Source organism: Ictalurus furcatus, chromosome 18, assembly GCF_023375685.1.
Source record: "Ictalurus furcatus strain D&B chromosome 18, Billie_1.0, whole genome shotgun sequence".
Taxonomy (NCBI): Eukaryota; Metazoa; Chordata; class Actinopteri; order Siluriformes; family Ictaluridae; genus Ictalurus; species Ictalurus furcatus.
The window spans coordinates 15359084-15379197 of NC_071272.1; the positions used below are offsets into that span (position 1 = coordinate 15359084).

At 37.7% G+C, this 20114-nt stretch overlaps 2 protein-coding genes across 6 annotated transcripts; one reads left to right on the top strand and one right to left on the bottom strand.

The window, feature by feature from the left end:
- Positions 1–342: 342 nt before the first annotated feature.
- Positions 343–15649, bottom strand: nf2b (NF2, moesin-ezrin-radixin like (MERLIN) tumor suppressor b). Of its 4 annotated transcripts, none has more exons than XM_053648891.1 (17): positions 15317–15648; positions 13346–13452; positions 9272–9397; positions 7767–7889; positions 7576–7659; positions 6949–7017; positions 5987–6069; positions 5344–5419; positions 5115–5252; positions 4109–4183; positions 3815–3928; positions 3528–3650; positions 3071–3288; positions 2879–2981; positions 2252–2391; positions 1919–2072; positions 343–681 (listed from the first exon to the last, which is right to left on the bottom strand). In XM_053648891.1, the coding sequence occupies exons 2-17, from the start codon at positions 13433–13435 to the stop codon at positions 634–636; spliced, it is 1764 nt and encodes a 587-aa protein (XP_053504866.1). In that variant the 5' UTR covers positions 13436–13452; positions 15317–15648; the 3' UTR covers positions 343–633. The 4 variants fall into 4 exon arrangements, with proteins under 4 accessions (XP_053504866.1, XP_053504864.1, XP_053504863.1 ...); XM_053648889.1 differs by having other exon boundaries at positions 3516–3650; XM_053648888.1 differs by lacking the exon at positions 343–681 and having other exon boundaries at positions 1589–2072; positions 3516–3650; positions 15317–15649.
- Positions 14646–20001, top strand: mettl27 (methyltransferase like 27). Of its 2 annotated transcripts, none has more exons than XM_053648892.1 (6): positions 14646–14773; positions 16812–16930; positions 17037–17165; positions 17283–17418; positions 18745–18837; positions 18982–20001. In XM_053648892.1, the coding sequence occupies exons 1-6, from the start codon at positions 14755–14757 to the stop codon at positions 19185–19187; spliced, it is 702 nt and encodes a 233-aa protein (XP_053504867.1). In that variant the 5' UTR covers positions 14646–14754; the 3' UTR covers positions 19188–20001. The 2 variants fall into 2 exon arrangements, with proteins under 2 accessions (XP_053504867.1, XP_053504868.1); XM_053648893.1 differs by having other exon boundaries at positions 14646–14752; positions 18982–20000.
- Positions 20002–20114: the final 113 nt, after the last annotated feature.

A 20114-nucleotide genomic window follows, 5' to 3' on the forward strand; every position in this document is an offset into this window, starting at 1 on the left:
CATGAGGCTTGTTAGACTTGCTGCACAGCATTACACTGGGAACATGCTTCTCAATTTCCCCCTGTATTAGTAACAAACACTACATAAACCTGACTTTAGCCATGCACATTCAAAAGGCACTAGTGCAAGAGGTCAGCTACTTTTCAGATGAAACACAGTAAGAAATGTGGCACCAATGAAATTTTGCTCAAATGAAAAGGTTGATGGTGACAAGCAGTTGCACATTAGTTAAACTTAATTTAACTGAATTTAACCGCTGTACTGTACCTTAGTGAAATATAAGGAAAGAAAATTCAGTATTTTTCCCCCCACAAAAACAAATTTTAGGACATTGTCTTTAAAAAAAAAAAAAGAAAAAAAAAAAAAAAAAAAAGGATTTGCAAACATTAAATAATTGCTTGAAAGGATATCCCATTAGCTACTACAGTAAAACCGCTGTTGTTCTGCGCATAGCATTTTTAGTTAGAGATATTAAACCTGTCAGTATAATTATTTAAAACCACTTTTTACCCCCAAAGCATTTTGTGCAGGAGTGTGTATAAGTGTGCTTGATATTGTACATTCCCTGATGAGTGTTGCACACTGTAGTGTTGATTTCGTAACCTCCTTCCTCCTTGTCAGACTTATGTCTGGTCACACCTCCTCGAAGAAAGCCATCTGAGTCATGTAGGCTGAGTTCCTCTGCAAAACACCAGCATACATTAAAGTTCTAAAGTTCCGAGATGAAAACTCTTTTCTTAAAAACAACCCAAACCATCAAATTTATTTGGCATTCTATATACAGTTTGTTTGAGCCTAATGACTTAAGTGTTTAATAATTTTTTTAAAAATCCTCTAGCTAGCCTACGAACCTGCTTGAAGTACCATGACAGAAATGCGTGTGATTAAGCTAACAAATTTATGAGACATATAATGTCAGAAAGATATCGGTCCTGCCTGTTGTTGATAAATGCCAGTGGTGACGTTTTACAAAGCGAGTATGTAATCATGTTGCCGGAAATTGAGTCATCAGTGTCCCAATGTGTAATGACCCAGGGTTCTTACCAGTGCCCGAACTCGTGTACACGATATACTGATTCACGACCTAGGGAGCTAGGAGGCAGATTAAGACACACCCAATGTCTACAATTAAATCAGACAATAAATGCACATGGAAACAATTACGAGTTACACCTTGGGTAGGAATATGATTAACTGCCAATTTAATGCCAAATAAATCACTAGCCCGGGACAAGCAGATTTCATATATGAGCTATAGGTTTCAAAATAAACCCTATTTCCTGTTGATTTGTACTTCTGAAAAACAAAAACTTTTATATACACACGTGTGTTTTTAAACATGATGCACCTCAATGCTAGAACTACACTGCACTACACACGTGGGCCAAGGCTCAATCTGGCTGATGGTAGAATGATTTTTAGGAGGTGGATTAATTATCATGCACAGACGACAGACGACATGAAAACGAGGAAAAATATAATGCGGCACAAAGCGGTCGTATAGCGCTGCTGCTATAAATAGCAGTTACCACATGGTTAAACATATCGACAGAAAATAAAGGCTTCAGCCAGACTTGTGGTGCGAGGAGAGAACATCGCAGCTCATAGCTGAAATATTTACCAGAGATTTGCTAACTTTTCGTCACAAAGACAACTTGCTACATCAAAAACGTTATCAAGAAAGCACGTAAGGTTTCCAGGCAACCAAAACATGGCACTGGGTAGTATGGAGTTCTCGCATGCCCGGAGGGTGGTTTATTATTTGTACTCCCCTGCTTTAGATAGTAGGCAGAATCAAGGAACTGTACAAAGTTATCTGCCAACATCAGTTATACAGAATCCCACTTGAATTTACTAGAGGTTACACAGAGTGCACTTTGTTGATGCTGTGTTGTGGGCTTGTGTGTGTGTATCTTACGTTGCTGTGGGGGATGTAGGGTGGTTCGGCATAACCCCTCAGGTTGTAAAGCCCTGCTTGCTGCTGCTGTTCCTCCAGCTTCAGAGACTCGATCTCTGACTTCAGCTCTTTCAGCTGGTCCTGCAAGTGCTTGCTCTTCTCCATGTACTCTAACCTGGTAGGCATGCACGCACACACACAAGTTTGTATCCCACAATAAATAACCAATATAAATGATCTCATTACAATGCTTGCACCATAAGCAGGTACATGTACTCAAATAAGGAGCAGTAAATGGTCAGGTTTTCCTATGATACATTAAAATGTTGCAACGTTACAAAAGCACATTTGCACCGTTCACGTTCGATTTCCATGGATAGTCTCTTCATGTCCGAGTCTTTGAAGTCCAGTCGGTATGAGGCGGCCATGTCCGGCTGTATCTCCGTACTGTCAGGGCCGGGTGGGGGTGGAGGACTGGAATATGCAGCTATCAACTGAAAAACAGCAAGATACACAAAAAATATTTTAATTTGAATCACTGAATTTGGGTATTTACTAACAAGGAAAACCTCATACTGAATTAGGGCCGGACCTCTATGAATTTAACTGACAATTCTGATAACACACTGTAACTTCTACCAGGAAAAGCACACGGAAAATGAATAAATGAATTCTTATTCACAAATTCTGATCACAGATAATACTAACAGTCCAAAATTGGGCAGTCAGAGTGTATCAGACATAATACATAATTATGAGTTAAATTAATAGGATTGCTTCAAACAACAGAAATAGCTATGGAAATAACAAAACATGATGATGTGTACTGTTACAGGAAAATAACCTTAATATAGTTAAAAGTAACCTTAATATCAGCCTATTTTATTAGCCATCTGTTAGACTTTACTTTGCATATTTAGAAATAGCAGCAAAAATAAACTAAAGAAAATCTAAGAAATCTAAAGCTAATGTCAGTTTTACTGGGTATGTTGTTTTGGTGATCTCTATCAGCTTCTGCTTGGCTCTGCGTTCTGCATCTTTGGCCTCGTTCAGATCCTGTTTTAGATGGTCAGCCTCCTTTGACCTGGAAAGCAAAATGAAAGACTGACTTACTCTTGGGTGTTCTGCGCACACAAGCCGAATGAAAATGCAGAGAAAGTTCTGAAAGAAGACCTCCTCTCTGACTGCTCCACCAGTTTTACAGCTAGCTGCTCCGCCTCCCTCATCTTCTGCTCCATTAGCCTGTGCTCCTCTTTAGTCTTGAGGGCCGTGACCTCCAGCCTCTGTCTCTCTTGCTCTGCTTCGGCTGCTTTGTGAGCCAGCAACTTTGCCTCCTCCTCAGCAATCTGGGCCTTCTCCGCCAGCAAGTCGGCCGTCTCCTCAGAGCGCAGCTATAGTAGGAGGAAGGAGGAAGATAAGACAGTCTGACAAACATGCACATACAACATCATTGAGATTCTGTATGTACTGTAGACCAGAGCTGCAAGAAAAACTATATTCCACCAGATACAAAATGTAGAAAACTGTGTAAATTACATTTTTTTCTACCATTTACTCAAAGCTCTCTATACAGAGGTATCATCTAAGTACATTGCATTGAATTACTTTCTTTACTTGCCAAGTTTCTCACCAGAGCTTCATTAGCCATACGAGCCTCATCCTGAAGCTGAAAGAGTCTACGCTCCATGTCCTCTTTAGCCCGCTCCGCATCCTCCCTCAGCTGCTTCTCCCGTGCTAGAATCTGACGTTCCATCTAGTACAATTAAGAAACCCACAAAATTAAAATGAATTTGAAAAGCTATTTTACCAAAACCAACACCAGAAAACAAGAGCTCTGGAGAGATCTGGCAACTAACCACAGTATAATAAATAAATTTAAGACTTTATATATGCTCCAATGAAATACAAGAAGCAGACCTTTTTCCTAGCCTTCTCTTCCTTGGCCTGAGCCTTCATCTGCTGCACTTCAATGGAGTCCACCTTCCTACGCCTCATGAACAGATCATGGTTCCCAATACACAGCTGTAAGATCTTAGAAATGCAAAATAGGAAACAGTTAAGATAATATTTCTTAGAAATATGTTTATATATATATATATATATATATATATATATATATATATATATATATATATATATATAGATAGATAGATAGATAGATAGATAATAAAATGTACTATAAACAATATTTATACAGAACAGATAACTTACCAACTTATTCACTCTGAGTTGTGAAGAATAGAATTTAAAGACGTCCTTCTTTTTGTCCAGTGGCTTAATAGTAAACTGTTTGCACAACACAAACAAGATTTTAGAGTTCTATTGGGAAATACAGCACTGTGCAAAGGCCTTAGGCACCCTATTTGTACAAACTTTGTTATAGATTTTCATTTTACATTTTGAAAGATTAGTTTTCCAGCACAAAATTAAATGTTACAGAAAATGGCACAAATTGTACATAAAACAATAAATGGCACAAATTGTACCTGAGACTACTCTTTACAAAAATTATTATTTTGTCTTCTGGGAAACATGCAAATATCTTCTGTAGCTTCTGAAGGGCAGTATGAAAAAAAAAAAAACCAAGAGCTTTAATTTACACTGATCATCCTGTTCAAAAGTTTACACCCTCTTAATGCATCATGTTGCCTTCTTGAGCACCAGTGAATATTTGCACTTTTTGCAATAGTTGTGTATGAATCCCTCAACCGTCCTAAGTGTGAAAAGATGGAGCTCAACATCATATAGCCGCTGTTGGAAAGGGGTCAAATATGCAGAAAATGCTGGAAAAGCAACGAATGTGCAGGTCCTGGACGATTTTTCTGAAGAACAGTGGGCAGTTTAACTGATCAGGACAAACAAGGGACTCATGAACAACTATCACAACGTAACGACATACAGTATTAAGAATTGAGCGTATGTAAATTTTTTTATTTGTGTAAATTCAGTCATTATTGTGTCTTGTGGACTATATGTAAACATCTCTTATGTGAAATAGATTATTCAGGGCTGTACTAAATAAAAAAAAACAACATGCAATTTTAATGAATTCTCTTATTTCTTTTCAATTATTAATATTTTGCAGATTCTGCAAGGGGTATGTAAACTTATGAGCACAACTGTATAATGCTTAATCTGCTATGCTCTGGCACAAAAGCACTAAACCATGTAGAGATTTAGTTCGGCATGTTTTTGTGGAACTGGTCCAATCCAATACCTCTTTCTCACTGTAGGAGATGTTACGGATACCGCTCCAGGGGAAGGACTTCTGGGGATTCAGTTTGCTATTGGGGCTGTAGATATGAAGTCCCTGTGCATCGACACCAAGCAGGAGCTCCTTGTCTCTCTTATTTTGCTGAAAAAACCACAACAACTTACGCTTCTATCTCTGTTTATTATAGACACATTCAACATCTAACAAAATATTAGATAAGATGATGACTTACTGTGATTGAAAAATAGCTAACGCCATACATGTCGAGATCCTGGGCTATTTTCAGATACTCCATTTCCGCTTCATCCCTGAAAAATATATGATTAGACAAATTTACCATTTATTTTGTTTTTTGGTTTCTGCTGAGTGTGAATAAAGGCACTAGAAGTCTATTAAGACGTGCCTTTTTATTTATTTATCCTATATTTTATTATTCAGAACTTTATGGTTTACCAGTTACTAATATTACAAATAATATGTGAATGCAATGATATTTAATAGGTACAGTTTTGTAAAACCTGTTTTTTTCAGATGTACTGGCTGTAAGAATACTCTCCCCTAGAAGCTCAAGCTAAACATCATTATTATTATTATATTATTCTGCCCTATGTATTGTAAGGGGAGATCTGAAATTCAGCCAAACAGGGAGTTAAAAAACTCATCACCATGAACAAAATATGATATTGAATATAATGAGCGTGTTTGAGTCAATCCTGAACATTTGTCTTTTCCAAACCACTGATACACTGCTGAATGATGAAACATTGATAACTGCTCAATGAAAATGTGCAAAAACATCTACATATCACAATCATCAGGTCTTTAATATTAAACCAGGACTATGAAAGCATAACAATAAAAGTAGTATGCTTTACCTTGCTATATTTCTGTGTTCAGCATACCAAGCTGTGATCTTCTCTTCCCACATCTCTGGTGTCATCTGATACTGCATCAGGACCTGGACAGTCACATATATAAAAACATTGAAATTAGGTTTATACCTTTGCACTGCTCAATTCCTCACTATGATCACTCAGAAGGTGTCGAACCATTTTTATAACAGCAGTTCTTACAGTATTCCAGCAGCAAATCATGTTTATATTAATGCCCTCATTCTAATATGTTATCGCTTCTATAGTAACAGCTCATTCAGAAGGAACTGTATGGTGGACGCTCCACGTAATTCAACTCTAACATTAAACAGATCAAAAAATGTGTTGATATTTAACAAAGAAATCAAATGTTATAATCAGTTATATGGTGATGTTTTCTGGAAGGAGGTTTATTAAAAACTTTTGGAATGAGTCTCTAGTTAAAGCTCTTTTTAACAGTTCAGATATAAAGTTTTCCAGCACAAGAATTTTAAGAACAGTGATGCTACCCTTTTCAGTTTGTTGGTAACAAGTAGCATTTAAAAAAAAAAAAAATAATATATACATATATATATATATATATATATATATATATATATATATATATATATATAAATAATTTCTTGTATTAAGTTCAATAGTGAGTGAGGGAGTGACTGTTTATAGCTGGTATAACATAAATGATAACAGGAACTAACATGTTTTGTAGATGTTCCATGGCATTAAATGTAACTATAAACAGATAAACAGTATGTTGCAAAGCTGGCAAAACTGCTGCTTTGGGATGTTTTTTCAATGCATCATTGATTATTTTCCTATTTCATCATGCATTTTTATTATTTTATTCCTTACCTGAATGTCACAAACTTTTATTTGATAATAAAAATTACACAAAAAACAAATGTACATTTGCTCACTAATTTCTTATTTAAATAATTTCTAAATGTTTGGGAGTCAATACTTACCCTTTTAGGCAAGAGTTCATCTTGGGCCAGGAAGCCTGGCTTGTGGAAGTTTGGGTCGTAATCCCCATACTGCATAAAAAAAAGCAATGTAAACACATAGTAGCAACATTTACACACAGTCAGAAGATTTATTAGTAATTTTACGGACTCCTCAATCTAATAAATAAAAACTTTATGTTTGAATTTAAACTGGATTAGCACAAGCTCTAGGGAGTACATCCAAGTGAAATTCCAATCCAATCAAAGGAAGTAGACAATCTATCTAGTGATCCGTTCATAAAACGGAAGAATAACAGCATTGCAAAGTTGTGGATAAGATTCATGATTGATTAGATTTATTAAAATTCATTATAAATATCCAACTTAAAGTTAAAATGCAAATTAAAAAAAAAAGACAATTTCTCTTCTTTCTCTATGGTAACAATAAATGCTTCTCTTTGCATGTGATTGACTTGGTTCAGCTTGCATGTGACATACATGGAAATAGAATTTTTAAACACATCAAACTGATGAAACTCTGAAAAATAAACACTGCCAATGAAGCTGGTTGAACAGAGAGACTGGTAGCATGACATTAAGTGTAGATAACAGTAGAACTATTTTTAACATTGTATCATAAAAACTGACCTTTGCTTGAACAGCATATGATGCCAACAGGACAGAGGCCTCTGGAGAACAAAATATCTCCTCATCTAGTATTTGTTTCTTTACCTTGGTGAGATATAGGGAATTGTGGAACATTATTGTGAGATTTATACCAATAATTTGGACATGAAAAAATACAGCAGAATTATAACCACTGATAAACTCTCACTCACTTGTAAGAAGAAAAGGTGCTGTGTGATTTCCTGTACAAGCTCCTCCTCGACTTTTTCAGGAAAGAATTTAGCAAGAAAGTGAAATGTTATAGGAGAGTCCGTTGGTACATCTTGATCCAATACCTGGGTATAAAGAAAGAGTTTAAAGGAGGAAAGTTGTGTAAGTGGTGTAATTTTTTACACCAAACTTAGAAAATCAGAATTCAACCTGAAAACACCGATCTGCCATAACATTAAAACCACCTGCTTAATATTGTGTAGGTCTCCCTTGTGCTGCCAAAACAGCTCTGACCCGTCAAGACATGGACTCCGCAAGACCTCTGAAGGTGTGCTGTAGTATCTAGCACCAAAACATTAGCAGCAGATCTTTTAAGTCCTGTAAGTTGCAAAGTGGGACCTCCATGGGCCGGACTTGTTTGTCCAGCACATCCCACAGATACTCGTTCAGATTAAGATCTGGAGAATCTGGAAACCAAGACAACACCTTGAACTCTTTGTCATGTTCCTCAAACCATTCCCGAACAATTTTTGCAGTGTGGCAGGGAGCATTATCCTGCTGAAAGTGGCCACTGCCATTAGGGAATACCGTTGCCATAAAGGGATGTACTTGATCTGAAACAATGTTTAGGTAGGTGGTGCATGTCAAAAGTAACATCTACATGAATGCCAGGACCCTAGGTTTCCCAGCAGAACATTGCTTAAAGCACCACCGCCGGCTTGCCTTCTTCCCATAGTGCATCCTAGTGCCATCTCTTCTTCAGGTAAACAACGCACATGTACCCGGCTGTCCACATGACATAAAAGAAAAAAAATATTCATCAGTCCAGGCCACCTTCTTCCATTGCTCCATGGTGCAGTTTTAATGCTCACGTACCTATTATAGGTGCTTTCGGCAGTGGACAGGGGTCAGCATGGGCACTCTGACTGGTCTGCAGTTACACAGCCTCATACTCAGCAAGCTGTGATGCACTATGTGCTCTGACACCTTTCAATCACGGCCAGCATTAACTTTGTCAGCAATTTGTGCAACAGTAGCTCTTCTCTGGGATTGGACCAGACAGGCTAGCCTTCGCTGCCCAGGCACATCAATGAGCCTTGAGGACTCATGACCCTGTCGCCAGTTCACCAGCTGTCTTTCCTCGGAAGACTTTTGGTACATACTAACCACTGCATACTGGGAACACCCCAAAAGACCTGCTGTTTTGGAGATGTTCTGCCCCAGTCGTCCAGCCATCACAATTTGGCCCTTGTCAAAGTGGCTCAGATCCTTACAATTGCCCATTTTTCCTGCTTCCACCACATCAAGTTTGAGAACTAACTCTTCACTTGCTGCCTAATATATCCCACCCCTTGACAGGTGCCATTGCAATGAGAAAATCTGTTATTTACTTCACCTGTCGGTGGTTTTGATGTTATGGCTGACTGGTGTAAGTTTGCGTGAAAAAGCCTGGGGAATTAAATTGAGCATAATCATTTAAACAGAGAAAGCAAGTAACTCCACTTACCCGTTTATCAGGCTTAAGCCAAGCATGTGTGTCTTTCACGGTGTATCGGAGGCCAAAGAACCAAGTTTCCCTCAATCCAATAGTACGGCACACCAGATCAAACAAGTCTTTCCCTTTCCATTTTACCTAGTAATGATAATACAATATCAAGCATCACAATTTCTGGAATCCAGTATTCCAGTTCATTAATTATTAAGACCTCTTTAAAGGAAAGATTGGGATGGTATATATCGTCAGCACAGATTTACGAACATAGTTCAAACATATAAATATTAGATTTCCTATATAAATTTGTACAGTAATATTTCGCCTTTTTATTGGAGACATGGATCTTTTTATTTATAAATTTCCATGAACAGAACACATCTGGTTCAAGTTGATATTATTACTAAACCTGTTGTGGACCTATTGAGGTTTGGATTAAATCCATTCAAAAAAGTATTTTCAAGTATACTGTTGCACATTTTTAAAAACACTCTCCAGAACCCAGAACTGGGTCAATTCAAAAGTGCCTGGGTACAGACTGGATAAATTTGAAGAGCAAATGTTTAAAACTCAGTCCTATTTACATTGGATTAGTCTTACGCCGAGAGGTTAGGTCAAATAAATACATCTGCAGTATCTTGAAATTTTAGACCTGTATTGAATCCCTCATTTCAGTATTTTTTTACGTGTGTGGAAATATTACGCTGTATTTTATCTTCTATAAAATGACAATAGAAATAACCACATGGTAATATATAAATTAACCATGCAATCTGAAGCCCAGCGTGTATTTTAGTATTATAAAAATACTCCAGGAACTGGTCTCCTTTTAACATTTCCCACCAAAAACAAAAAGTACAGGCCAAGTTTAAAATACAAAACAATGAAATGTAAGTGACTTTTAAAAGATCTTGTAAGCAAACAGATGCTCCTGGGACATTTGGGTAAATTATTGCATTTCTGGCACAAGTAAAACCTACATACATGTTATAGGCATAAGATCTACTAATGATCAAATGCAACTTGCATGGCTATAACCCCTATAGCAAGTGCTAATAATAAAAGTCAACCAAGTCATATGCATGGAATGTAGCATACCATGAACTGAATTATGATCGTTTATCATAATTACTACAGACATCCTCCAGCAACATTACTGAACAGATATACAGTATCTCACAAAAGTGAGTACACCCCTCACATTTTTGCAAATATTTGATTATATCTTTTAATGTGACAACACTGAAGAAATGACACTTTGCCACAATGTAAAGTAGTGAGTGTACAGCTTGTATAACAGTGTAAATTTGCTGTCCCCTCAAAATAACTCAACACACAGCCATTAATGTCTAAACCGCTGCAACAAAAGTGAGTACACCCCTAAATGAAAATGTCCAAATTGGGCTCAAAGTGTCAATATTTTGTGTGGCACCATTATTTTCCAGCTCTGCCTTAACCCTCCTGGGCATGGAGTTCACCAGAGCTTCACAGGTTGCCACTGCAGTCCTCTTCCACTCCTCCATGACGACATCACGGAGCTGGTGGATGTTAGAGACCTTGTGCTCCTGCACCTTCCATTTGAGGATGCCCCACAGATGCTCAAAAAGGGTTTAGGTCTGGAGACATGCTTGGCCAGTCCATCAACTTCACCCTCAGTTCCTTTAGCAAGGCAGTGGTCGTCTTGGAGGTGTGTTTGGGGTCGTTATCATGCTGGAATACTGCCCTGCGGCCCAGTCTCCGAAGGGAGGGGATCATGCTCTGCTTCAGTATGTCAGAGTACATGTTGGCATTCATGGTTTCCTCAATGAACTGTAGCTCCCCAGTGCCGGCAGCACTCATGCAGCCCCAGACCATGACACTCCCACCACCATGCTTGACTGTAGGCAAGACACACTTGTCTTTGTACTCCTCACCTGGTTGCTGCCACACACGCTTGACACCATCTGAACCAAATAAGTTTATCTAGGTCTCATCAGACCAGAGGACATGGTTCCAGTAATACATGTCCTTTGTCTGCTTGTCTTCATCAAACTGTTTGTGGGCTTTCTTGTGCATCATCTTTAGAAGAGGCTTCCTTCTGGGACGACAGCCATGCAGACCAATTTGATGCAGTGTGCGGCGTATGGTCTGAGCACTGACAGGCTTACCCCCTACCCCTTCAACCTCTGCAGCAATGCTGGCAGCACTCATACGTCTATTTCCCAAAGACAACCTCTGGATATGACGCTGAGCACGTGCACTCAACTTCTTTGGTCGACCATGGCGAGGCCTGTTCTGAGTGGAACCTGTCCTGTTAAACCGCTGTATGGTCTTGGCCACCATGCTGCAGCTCAGTGTCAGGGTCTTGGCAATCTTCTTATAGCCTAGGCCATCTTTATGTAGAGCAACAATTCTTTTTTCAGATCCTCAGAGAGTTCTTTGCCATGAGGTGCCATGCTGAACTTCCAGTGACCAGTATGAGGGAGTGTGAGAGCGATGACACCAAATTTAACACACCTGCTCCCCAATCACACCTGAGACCCTGTAACACCAACAAGTCACATGACACCAGGGAGGGAAAATAGCTAATTGGGCCCAATTTGGACATTTTCACTTAGGGGTGTACTCACTGATGTTGCCAGCAGTTTAGACATTAATGGCTGTGTGTTGAGTTATTTTGAGGGGACAGCAAATTTACATTGTTATACAAGCTGTACACTCATTTCTTCAGTGTTGTCACATTAAAAGATATAATCAAATATTTACAAAAATGTGAGGGGTGTACTCACTTTTGTGAGATACTGTACAGCTCTGGAAAAAAAATTAAGAGACCACTGCAAATTTTTCTTAAATCAGCATCTCTACATGCATGGCAGCCATTCCATTCCAGTGTCTGTTGAATTCCAACACATGCACACCTCATTCTACTGAATGAGGGACCGATTAGGTGATCAACTGAACCAAATCTAATTTAACGAGGAAAAGTATAAAAACCACTGCTGTGGTCATCACTGTCCTCTTGCAATAAGCCCAACTGGATGGCAAAGACAATGCTAGTAGTACCTCAAAAGTAATTGGAATCAAAATATAACTACTGACCACGCCAAAAGAGTTGAAAAGGAAAGTTTTTGGTGAGGAAAAGAAGGGTTCAATTCTGGCTTTACTGGCAGAGAGAGAGATACAATGAGCGTCGGGTTGCTACTATCCTTAAAATTTCAAAGACCTTGTTCATAAGATTTGGCATTGTGAAGGACACATGAATCAAGCCACGTACAAGGTTGTCCTGGAGGAAAACTTGCTTCTTTCTGTTGTTGTTCCCCAATGTTCCCCAACTCTGAGGACTCAACTCTTGTTTTTTCCAGCAGGACACTGCTCCATGCCACACAGCCAGCTCAATCAAGGGGTGGATGGAGAACCACCAGATCAAGACCCTGTCAAGGTCAGCCCAATGTCCCCATTGAAAACCTCTGGAATGCGATCAAGAGGAAGACGGATGGTCACAAGCCATCAAACAAAGCCGAGCTGCTTGAATTTTTGTGCCAAGAGTGGCATAAAGTCACCCAACATCAATGTGAAAAACTGGTGGAGATCATGCCAAGACGCAGGAAAGCTGTGGCGCATTGAACATGGGTTATTCCACCAAATATTGATTTCTGAACTCTTCCTAATTTAAAACATTAGTATTGTGCTGTTTAAAAATGAATATGAACTTATTGTCTTTGGATTATTCGAGGTCTGACAACACTGCATCTTTTTTGTTCATTTGACCAGTTGTCATTTTCTGCAAATAAATGCTCTAAATGACAATATTTTTAATTGGAATTTGGGAGAAATGTCATCAGTAGTTTATAGAATAAAACAAAAATGTTCATTTTAACCAAACACATACCTATAAATAGTAAAACCACAGAAACTGAATTTTGAAGTGGTCTCTTAATTTTTTTTTTACAGAGCTGTATGTCTAGAAAACATAGCTTGTCTGAATAGCACTTTATATAAACCTGTAATAAACTCCTGGTTGTCATTTGATCAATAATCAAAGCTATGATAATCATATTGTATCGAAATGGGGTGGTGGGGATTGTTGCATCCCTATGCAGTCTAAATTACCTCACAGCTGAACTCCATCTCTGCATCCATGGTGCTGACTTTGACTTTAAAAGTCTTGGGTTGTTTCTTTTTAAGACCCAGAATCGACATTTTGAGCTATTAATGGCCTTAAAGAAGAAATACATAAATGAGCATTTCCTAGAATAAATAGTCAACAATGCACAATACAGTGGAGGTCATACATTTACATACCTCTTGCTGAATCTGCAAAATGTTAATAAAAAAATTAATAAAATATAGGGATCACAAAAATTGCATGTTGTTTTTTTATTTAGTACTGCCCTGAATAAACTATTTCACATAACAAATGTTTACATATAGTCCACAAGACACAATAATAACTGAGTTTACATAAATGAAACAGTTCAAAAGTTTACATATGCTTGAGTCTTAATACCACATGTTGTTACGTAGATGATCCACAACTGTTTTTATGTTGTGAGAGAGTTGTTCATGAATCCCTTGTCCTGAGCAGTTAAACTGCCCACTGTTCTTCAGAAAAACACTCCAGTACATTATTTGCTTTTACGGCATCTTCTGCATATTTGACCCCTTTACAACAGCGGCTATATGGTGCTGAGACCCATCTTTTCACACTGAGGACAACTGATGGAATCGTACACAACTATTACAAAAGGTGCAAACATTCACTAATGCTCAAGAAGGCAACACGATACATTAAAAGCCAGGGGGGTGTAAACTTTTGAACAGGATAATTGGTGTAAATTGTGATTATTTTGTTTAACGATTTTTTTCCATTTAGTACTGCCCTTCAGAAGCTACACAAGATATTAACCGTACATGTTTCCCAGAAGACAAAATAGCAATTTACACTGAACATCTTGTTCAAAGGTTTACGCCTCCTGTGTTGCCTTCTTGAGCATCAGTGAATGTTTGCACCTTTTGTAATAGTCCTGTACGAGTCCCACAAATTGGCCTACATTTGAAAAGATACTCAAAATCATATAGCCAGTGCTGGAAAGGAGAAAATATGCAGAAGATTCTGGAAAAGCAAAGAATGTGGAGGACCTGGAGGATTTTTAACTGCTCAGGAAAAACAAGGGACTCATGAACAACTCTCTCACAACATAAAAACAGTTGATCATCCACGTAACAACACACGGTATTAAGAATCAAGCGCGTGTACAATTTTTGGATCCCTCTTTATTATTATTATTATTATTATTATTATTATTATTTTGCAGATTCTGCAAAGTATATTTAAACTTATGTCTCCAAATTGTACACAACAATAATATTATAAGAGTAAAGGTTTCTACCTAATGAAGGTTAGTGGGAGTGTGTGTACACAACTAGTCATGGTGTTTAATGCAAATCACATTCATACAGTTGATAACGGCTCTAGCGAGGTGATATACGAGTTGCATGAAGTGTAAACAGCTGCAGGTATGTGCCATGACTTACATAGTAAGTAAGCGTATATGTGTGTATGGAATAATATAATGTTTCGATAACTGCTGCCAGCTTTTTGCACATGTTTCTTTTCTCTTTTTTTATGCACTAGCTTCTCATGCAGTCTATTTAGTTATGTTGCTAATTTGCCAGCTAATATTGCCTTGTCTCATATTAAACTAACTTCACTGTTAAACAATAGCTGTAGCTAACTGTAACAAGCAAGTTAACTCATAACATAGAAGCTAAAAATAAAGAAATGAATAAAAATGAGAGGCGGTTGCTTTTTTTTTTTTTAACTGTCTTGTTGTCCATATGTATAACAAAAAATCCTAAATCTTAACCTTAATATAATCTTAATCAGCACTTAAAATAGTGCTGTCTGGTTAGTTAGCGAATACCAACCCATACACAGCGATAACTATTTAGGATAGTTATTATTTTATTTTTTTGCTTTAACTATCTAGTTATGTTTAAACCGGTTAAGTTGTTTTTGTCAGCGGATTCGTTTGCAGTTTTGTTAAGAAAATGGCACAATGAGTTAAAGAAAGCGACTACCTGACTCCCTTCGTCCTCCGGTTATTGTTCCAGGCCGAATCCCCGGAGTAAAGTTTCCGATTTCTCCGCACAAAGGCGAACAACAACGCGGATAAAAGTTGCAGCTTGGACCGCAGCTAATCAACTAGCTGACTAACCTTTTCGCGCTACATGCAACCAACAGCAAATAAACTCCGAATGAACACATCTGCTACGTAGGCTAGGGTCATATCGATAAATATAAAGGTATTGTATGGCTATTTCGAATGCTGCTGCAATAGAATTATTTGGTAGAGTAGAGAAAGATTGTTATTGGCAGAAGTTTGCCCCCAGAAGCGCTCTACAGGCGAAAAGGAGAACTGCAAAACGTTAAATGTAAGGTACAATCTCCTGTAGGAGTTCACAAACTTTTGCAGCCATAGACTTCTTTCAGTCTCTAATTTTTTTATGAATACAGTCCAATAATTAAATTTTAAGCACTTAAAGTGCACCTATTATGGTTTTTCAAATATTACCTTTCATGTAGTGTGTTATATAGCTGTTTGTGAACCTGAAAAAAGTTTCAAAAAAATCAAAGCGCACGAGTTATTGACTCCTAAAAGAAGGAACCGATTCTGAACAACTCGACAGAAACGAGTCGTTAATAATTCCAGACTTACTTCCTGTACTAACTTACATAGGTTTGTAACAAAAAAAGCCCCTTCTCTGGTCTTCATTGGCTGCTCGCTGACAGCGGTAGACCAGTCACAACAGACTGGGACATCTGGCCAATCAGAGCAGAGTATGCTCTCTGAAAGGAGGAGTTTAGAATGAATCCTTTAGAACGGATCATTTAACGAGTCGTTTTTAACACGAAAAAAAGGCAATGTGTTTTTTGACCTTGGATGCATGTAAACTAAAAGAATAGAAAAAATACAATAATAATTGTGGCATGTGCAAAAGTTTGGACACCCTTCCAGTTAAAGTCCATCCATCCATCTATATTCTGTAGCGCTTATCCTACACAGGGTCGTGGGGGAGCCTGGAGCCTTTCCCAAGGAAATCGGGGCACAAAGCAGGGGAAACCCTAGACGGGGTGCAAACCCATCGCAGGGCACAATCGCACATGCTCACACACCCATTCACACACTACGGACAATTTAGAAATGCCAATCAGCCTACAACACATGTCTTTGGACTGAGGGAGGAAACCCCCAAAGCACAGGGAGAAAATGCAAACTCAATTCAAACTCCCAACCATGGAGACGCGAGGCAGACATGCTAACTATTAAGCCACCATCCCAGTTAAAGTCTCAAAATTTAATTCACTTGTTAAGACCTTAATTAACTCACTAGGCAGATCAAGAATTGTGACTATGCATAGCAATTCCAAAGCATAATAAATTATCTGACTCTTCAAACATTCTGTTAATACTCAACAACCGTGGGCTCTTCTAAGCATTTGAATAAGCATCTGAAAATGAATCTATTCTGTAGTACCTAGTGACAAATCCATTCTATTCTTGTTTCCCATAAGTAATGGCAGATACCAGGACTTTTGAGGATGTGAGGAATACAGTTCTTTCAGCCCATAAAAATACAGGGTCCGAGGAGAAGGTTACGTTCTATAACACTTGGGCTGAAAGCTATGAACAGGTAACCAATACAAAAGCAGACACTTTTAGATGCTTATTGTTATGGCTGCTCTCACCACTGAACCCAATCCAACATGTAATGAATGTGTTTGAAATTGTTTTTGAAGGATACTGCAATATTGGACTACCGTGCTCCTTTTTTAGCTGCAGAATGCATTGCTTCACACTTCACCAGTGAGAAAGAGAGAGCTATTATTCTGGATGTGGCATGTGGGACAGGGCTGGTCTCCAGACATGTAAGAGAACAATTTTCATGTTTTAATATTATTTTTATGTTATTTCTATCTTCTTTTGATTCACATGATTTACTTGTTAGGGCCTCTAAGATGGTGTGAATGATTGTCTTTCTGCAGCTGAAGAAAATGGGGTTTCGTCACTTTGTGGGAGTGGATGGAAGCGAGAAAATGTTGAATCTGGCCACAAAAACAGGCCTTTATCAGGAGCTTAAGCAGTGCATGCTGTGTCAGGATCCCTTGCCTGTTCAAGATGGTAATAAACTTTTCGTATCCAATCCTAACTGATAATGAAAATGTGAGAGACCCCAGATTTCACAGATTTTTTTGTTGTTGTTGTCATGGATTGTTAATCAGACCACCCACACTACAGCAATTTCCCATAATAAAATGCTTTCAAATGCTCAGGAATCAGGTGTTCCATCCAGTAATACCGACGGGCTGAACCTGTGATCTTCAGAATTTTTAATGAACAAATGTGACTTCACATCAAAACAAACATGGTGGATGACACCTTCACACAAGACAGTCATCATCCCCCTTAAACTACATGACATTGTGTCAGAAATACTGAATGTGATTTACACATTCCACACCATAGGCTAACATAACATATGTAATGAAAATACAGTGCCTTGCATAATTATTCACCCTCTTGTACTTTTATACATTTTGTAGTCTTTCAACCTGGAACTGAAAGGCACTTAATTGGGGATTTTAAGTCATGAATCTACACAAAATAGCCCATAGTATTGAAGTGGGAGGACAAATCAATATAGTTTTCAAAATTATTTACAAATAAAAAAAGAACATAAAAGTTTTGATTGCACCTCTGTTGTGGTGAAAGCCTTAAATTAGTTCTGGTGAAACCAGGTACCATCAGATAATTACACCTAATTAGTTGAAGTCCACCTGGGTCATGTGATTTTAATAGAAATACGGCTGTTCTTGGCCCCAGAGTTTGTTCAAGAACATACCGAATATGGAACAATCATGACTTTGCCTAGAGGAGGCCATTCAGAACAAGCAAGTGACTGGGTAAAGAGGAGTTCAGGCAGTGATTGATTCTGGGGAAATTCTGGGGAAATACAATCTGATACAAATGATATAACTGGAGATTTAATTAACTACATAACTTTTTAGAGTACCAAAGATGAAAGTGTAATTTAATTAGATTACATGTGGATCCTTTGTGCACGACTGCTGATCTTTCATATACGTCTGTATAATAAAAATCTTGTATAGTTTCAATAAAATACAAAAAAACGAGGAGCAAAAAGACTACTTGGCTCATAAAGTCATTCTGAGACCAATCCATTATTAGTCTCAGATATATAAACAATATTTTCTCAGCAGTAATGCTGGCTATTATGCACTTCATGGTCACACTTAGTAATCTGTGATTCACTGCTATCAAAAATGTAATTAAAGAATTCATTAAAAGTAATAAATCAGATCACACATTCTCTGAGATGTAGTCTACTCTCACTATAAGTATTTGCAGTACTTGCAGTCCATTTCTATACAGCACTGTACAGGATTAGTGTATGTTTTTCTAAGATCACTCTTTTTATCATTTCAGAGTCATATGATGTTGTAGTCATTGTGGGAGCTCTGAGTATCGGGCAGGTACCAGTGGCAATCATCAAGGAGCTCTGGCAAGCCACCAAGCCGGGTACATCCTCATCAATACCTAACGCATGCACATACACATGAAGTCCATTATATGTTCTCATTTTCAGACATGTCATATAATGTGTGCCTATGAGATGTGAAATCTGGCTGTTTCTTTTTAAACTACATTGCTTTTTTGCTACAGGTGGCTATGTGTGCATGACTACAAGAGGGAATGCTGATAATCTCGAGTACAAAGCAGAGCTGGAAGGTGTGATTCGAGCGATGAAGGAAGAAAAGAAATGGAGTCGTGTAGCTGTCATTGTAGTGGACAAGTGGGAGAAAGCGGTGTCTGAACATGAGTTTGGGTACATACCTGGAGTCGTTTATCTCTATCAGAGAGCTCATTAAATACGGATGTGGTTGTGCTAGAATAGCTGGGAGCTGGGAAACATATTATACATAAAGATATACAATACATATGCATGGCCTTTAAATAGTAGCAGTAGCCTAATAGTGATTTTATGTGTAATATTTCAGCAGGTGAATAGGACAAAAACAATGACCAATGAAAACAGTTAAAGAGAGATCGTATTTATGATTAAAATCTCAATATAAAAAATACTATTGTAACAGTGATTCTAAAATTAGCACTCATATTTAGATACAAAGCTGAACAATTATTTTTGTTGTTGTCCCCACAGTATAGTCTTGCTGTTAAATAATGCATTTATCCACAGTTACTAATCACTGAATTGGGACTCAAAATAATGATTGATTAATGTCATTAAAACCAAAATCATATTATGGAAATAAATAATAAACTGTATTATACCATAATACTGTTGACTTCTGTATTCTGACTAGTCATAGGGCATTTATTTTATTGCACTGTTTCAAACATGTTATTAATTCTATAGAAACTTTTAATTTCCAGAATCTTGTATGGTGTACTTAATTGAGGTAAAGTTGTTCCTTAAAATTTTCCAACACAGGAAAGTCTTCAAGACAAAGGGCTTTCTGGTTTCTCAGCAACATGAAAAGCATTTTTTTGTCCTATTAACCTCAACACAGAGAGAAAACAGAGTATGGTAAGGGAATTACATTTATAGCTGCTACTGTGTAATGTAAGTGAAAACAGGAACTAACTTGTTTCATGCACTTTCCACAACAATAAATGTAACTATAAACTGATATTATAAAAGCGATAATCATACGACTTTAATTTAAAAAAAGCAAAGTTAAAAAAGTACAAATGTTTGTTATTAAGCTTTTGTAGTCTGGTTCTGAAGAGCACACATGAAATGCTTAAAAACATTATAACAAAAAAATATATGT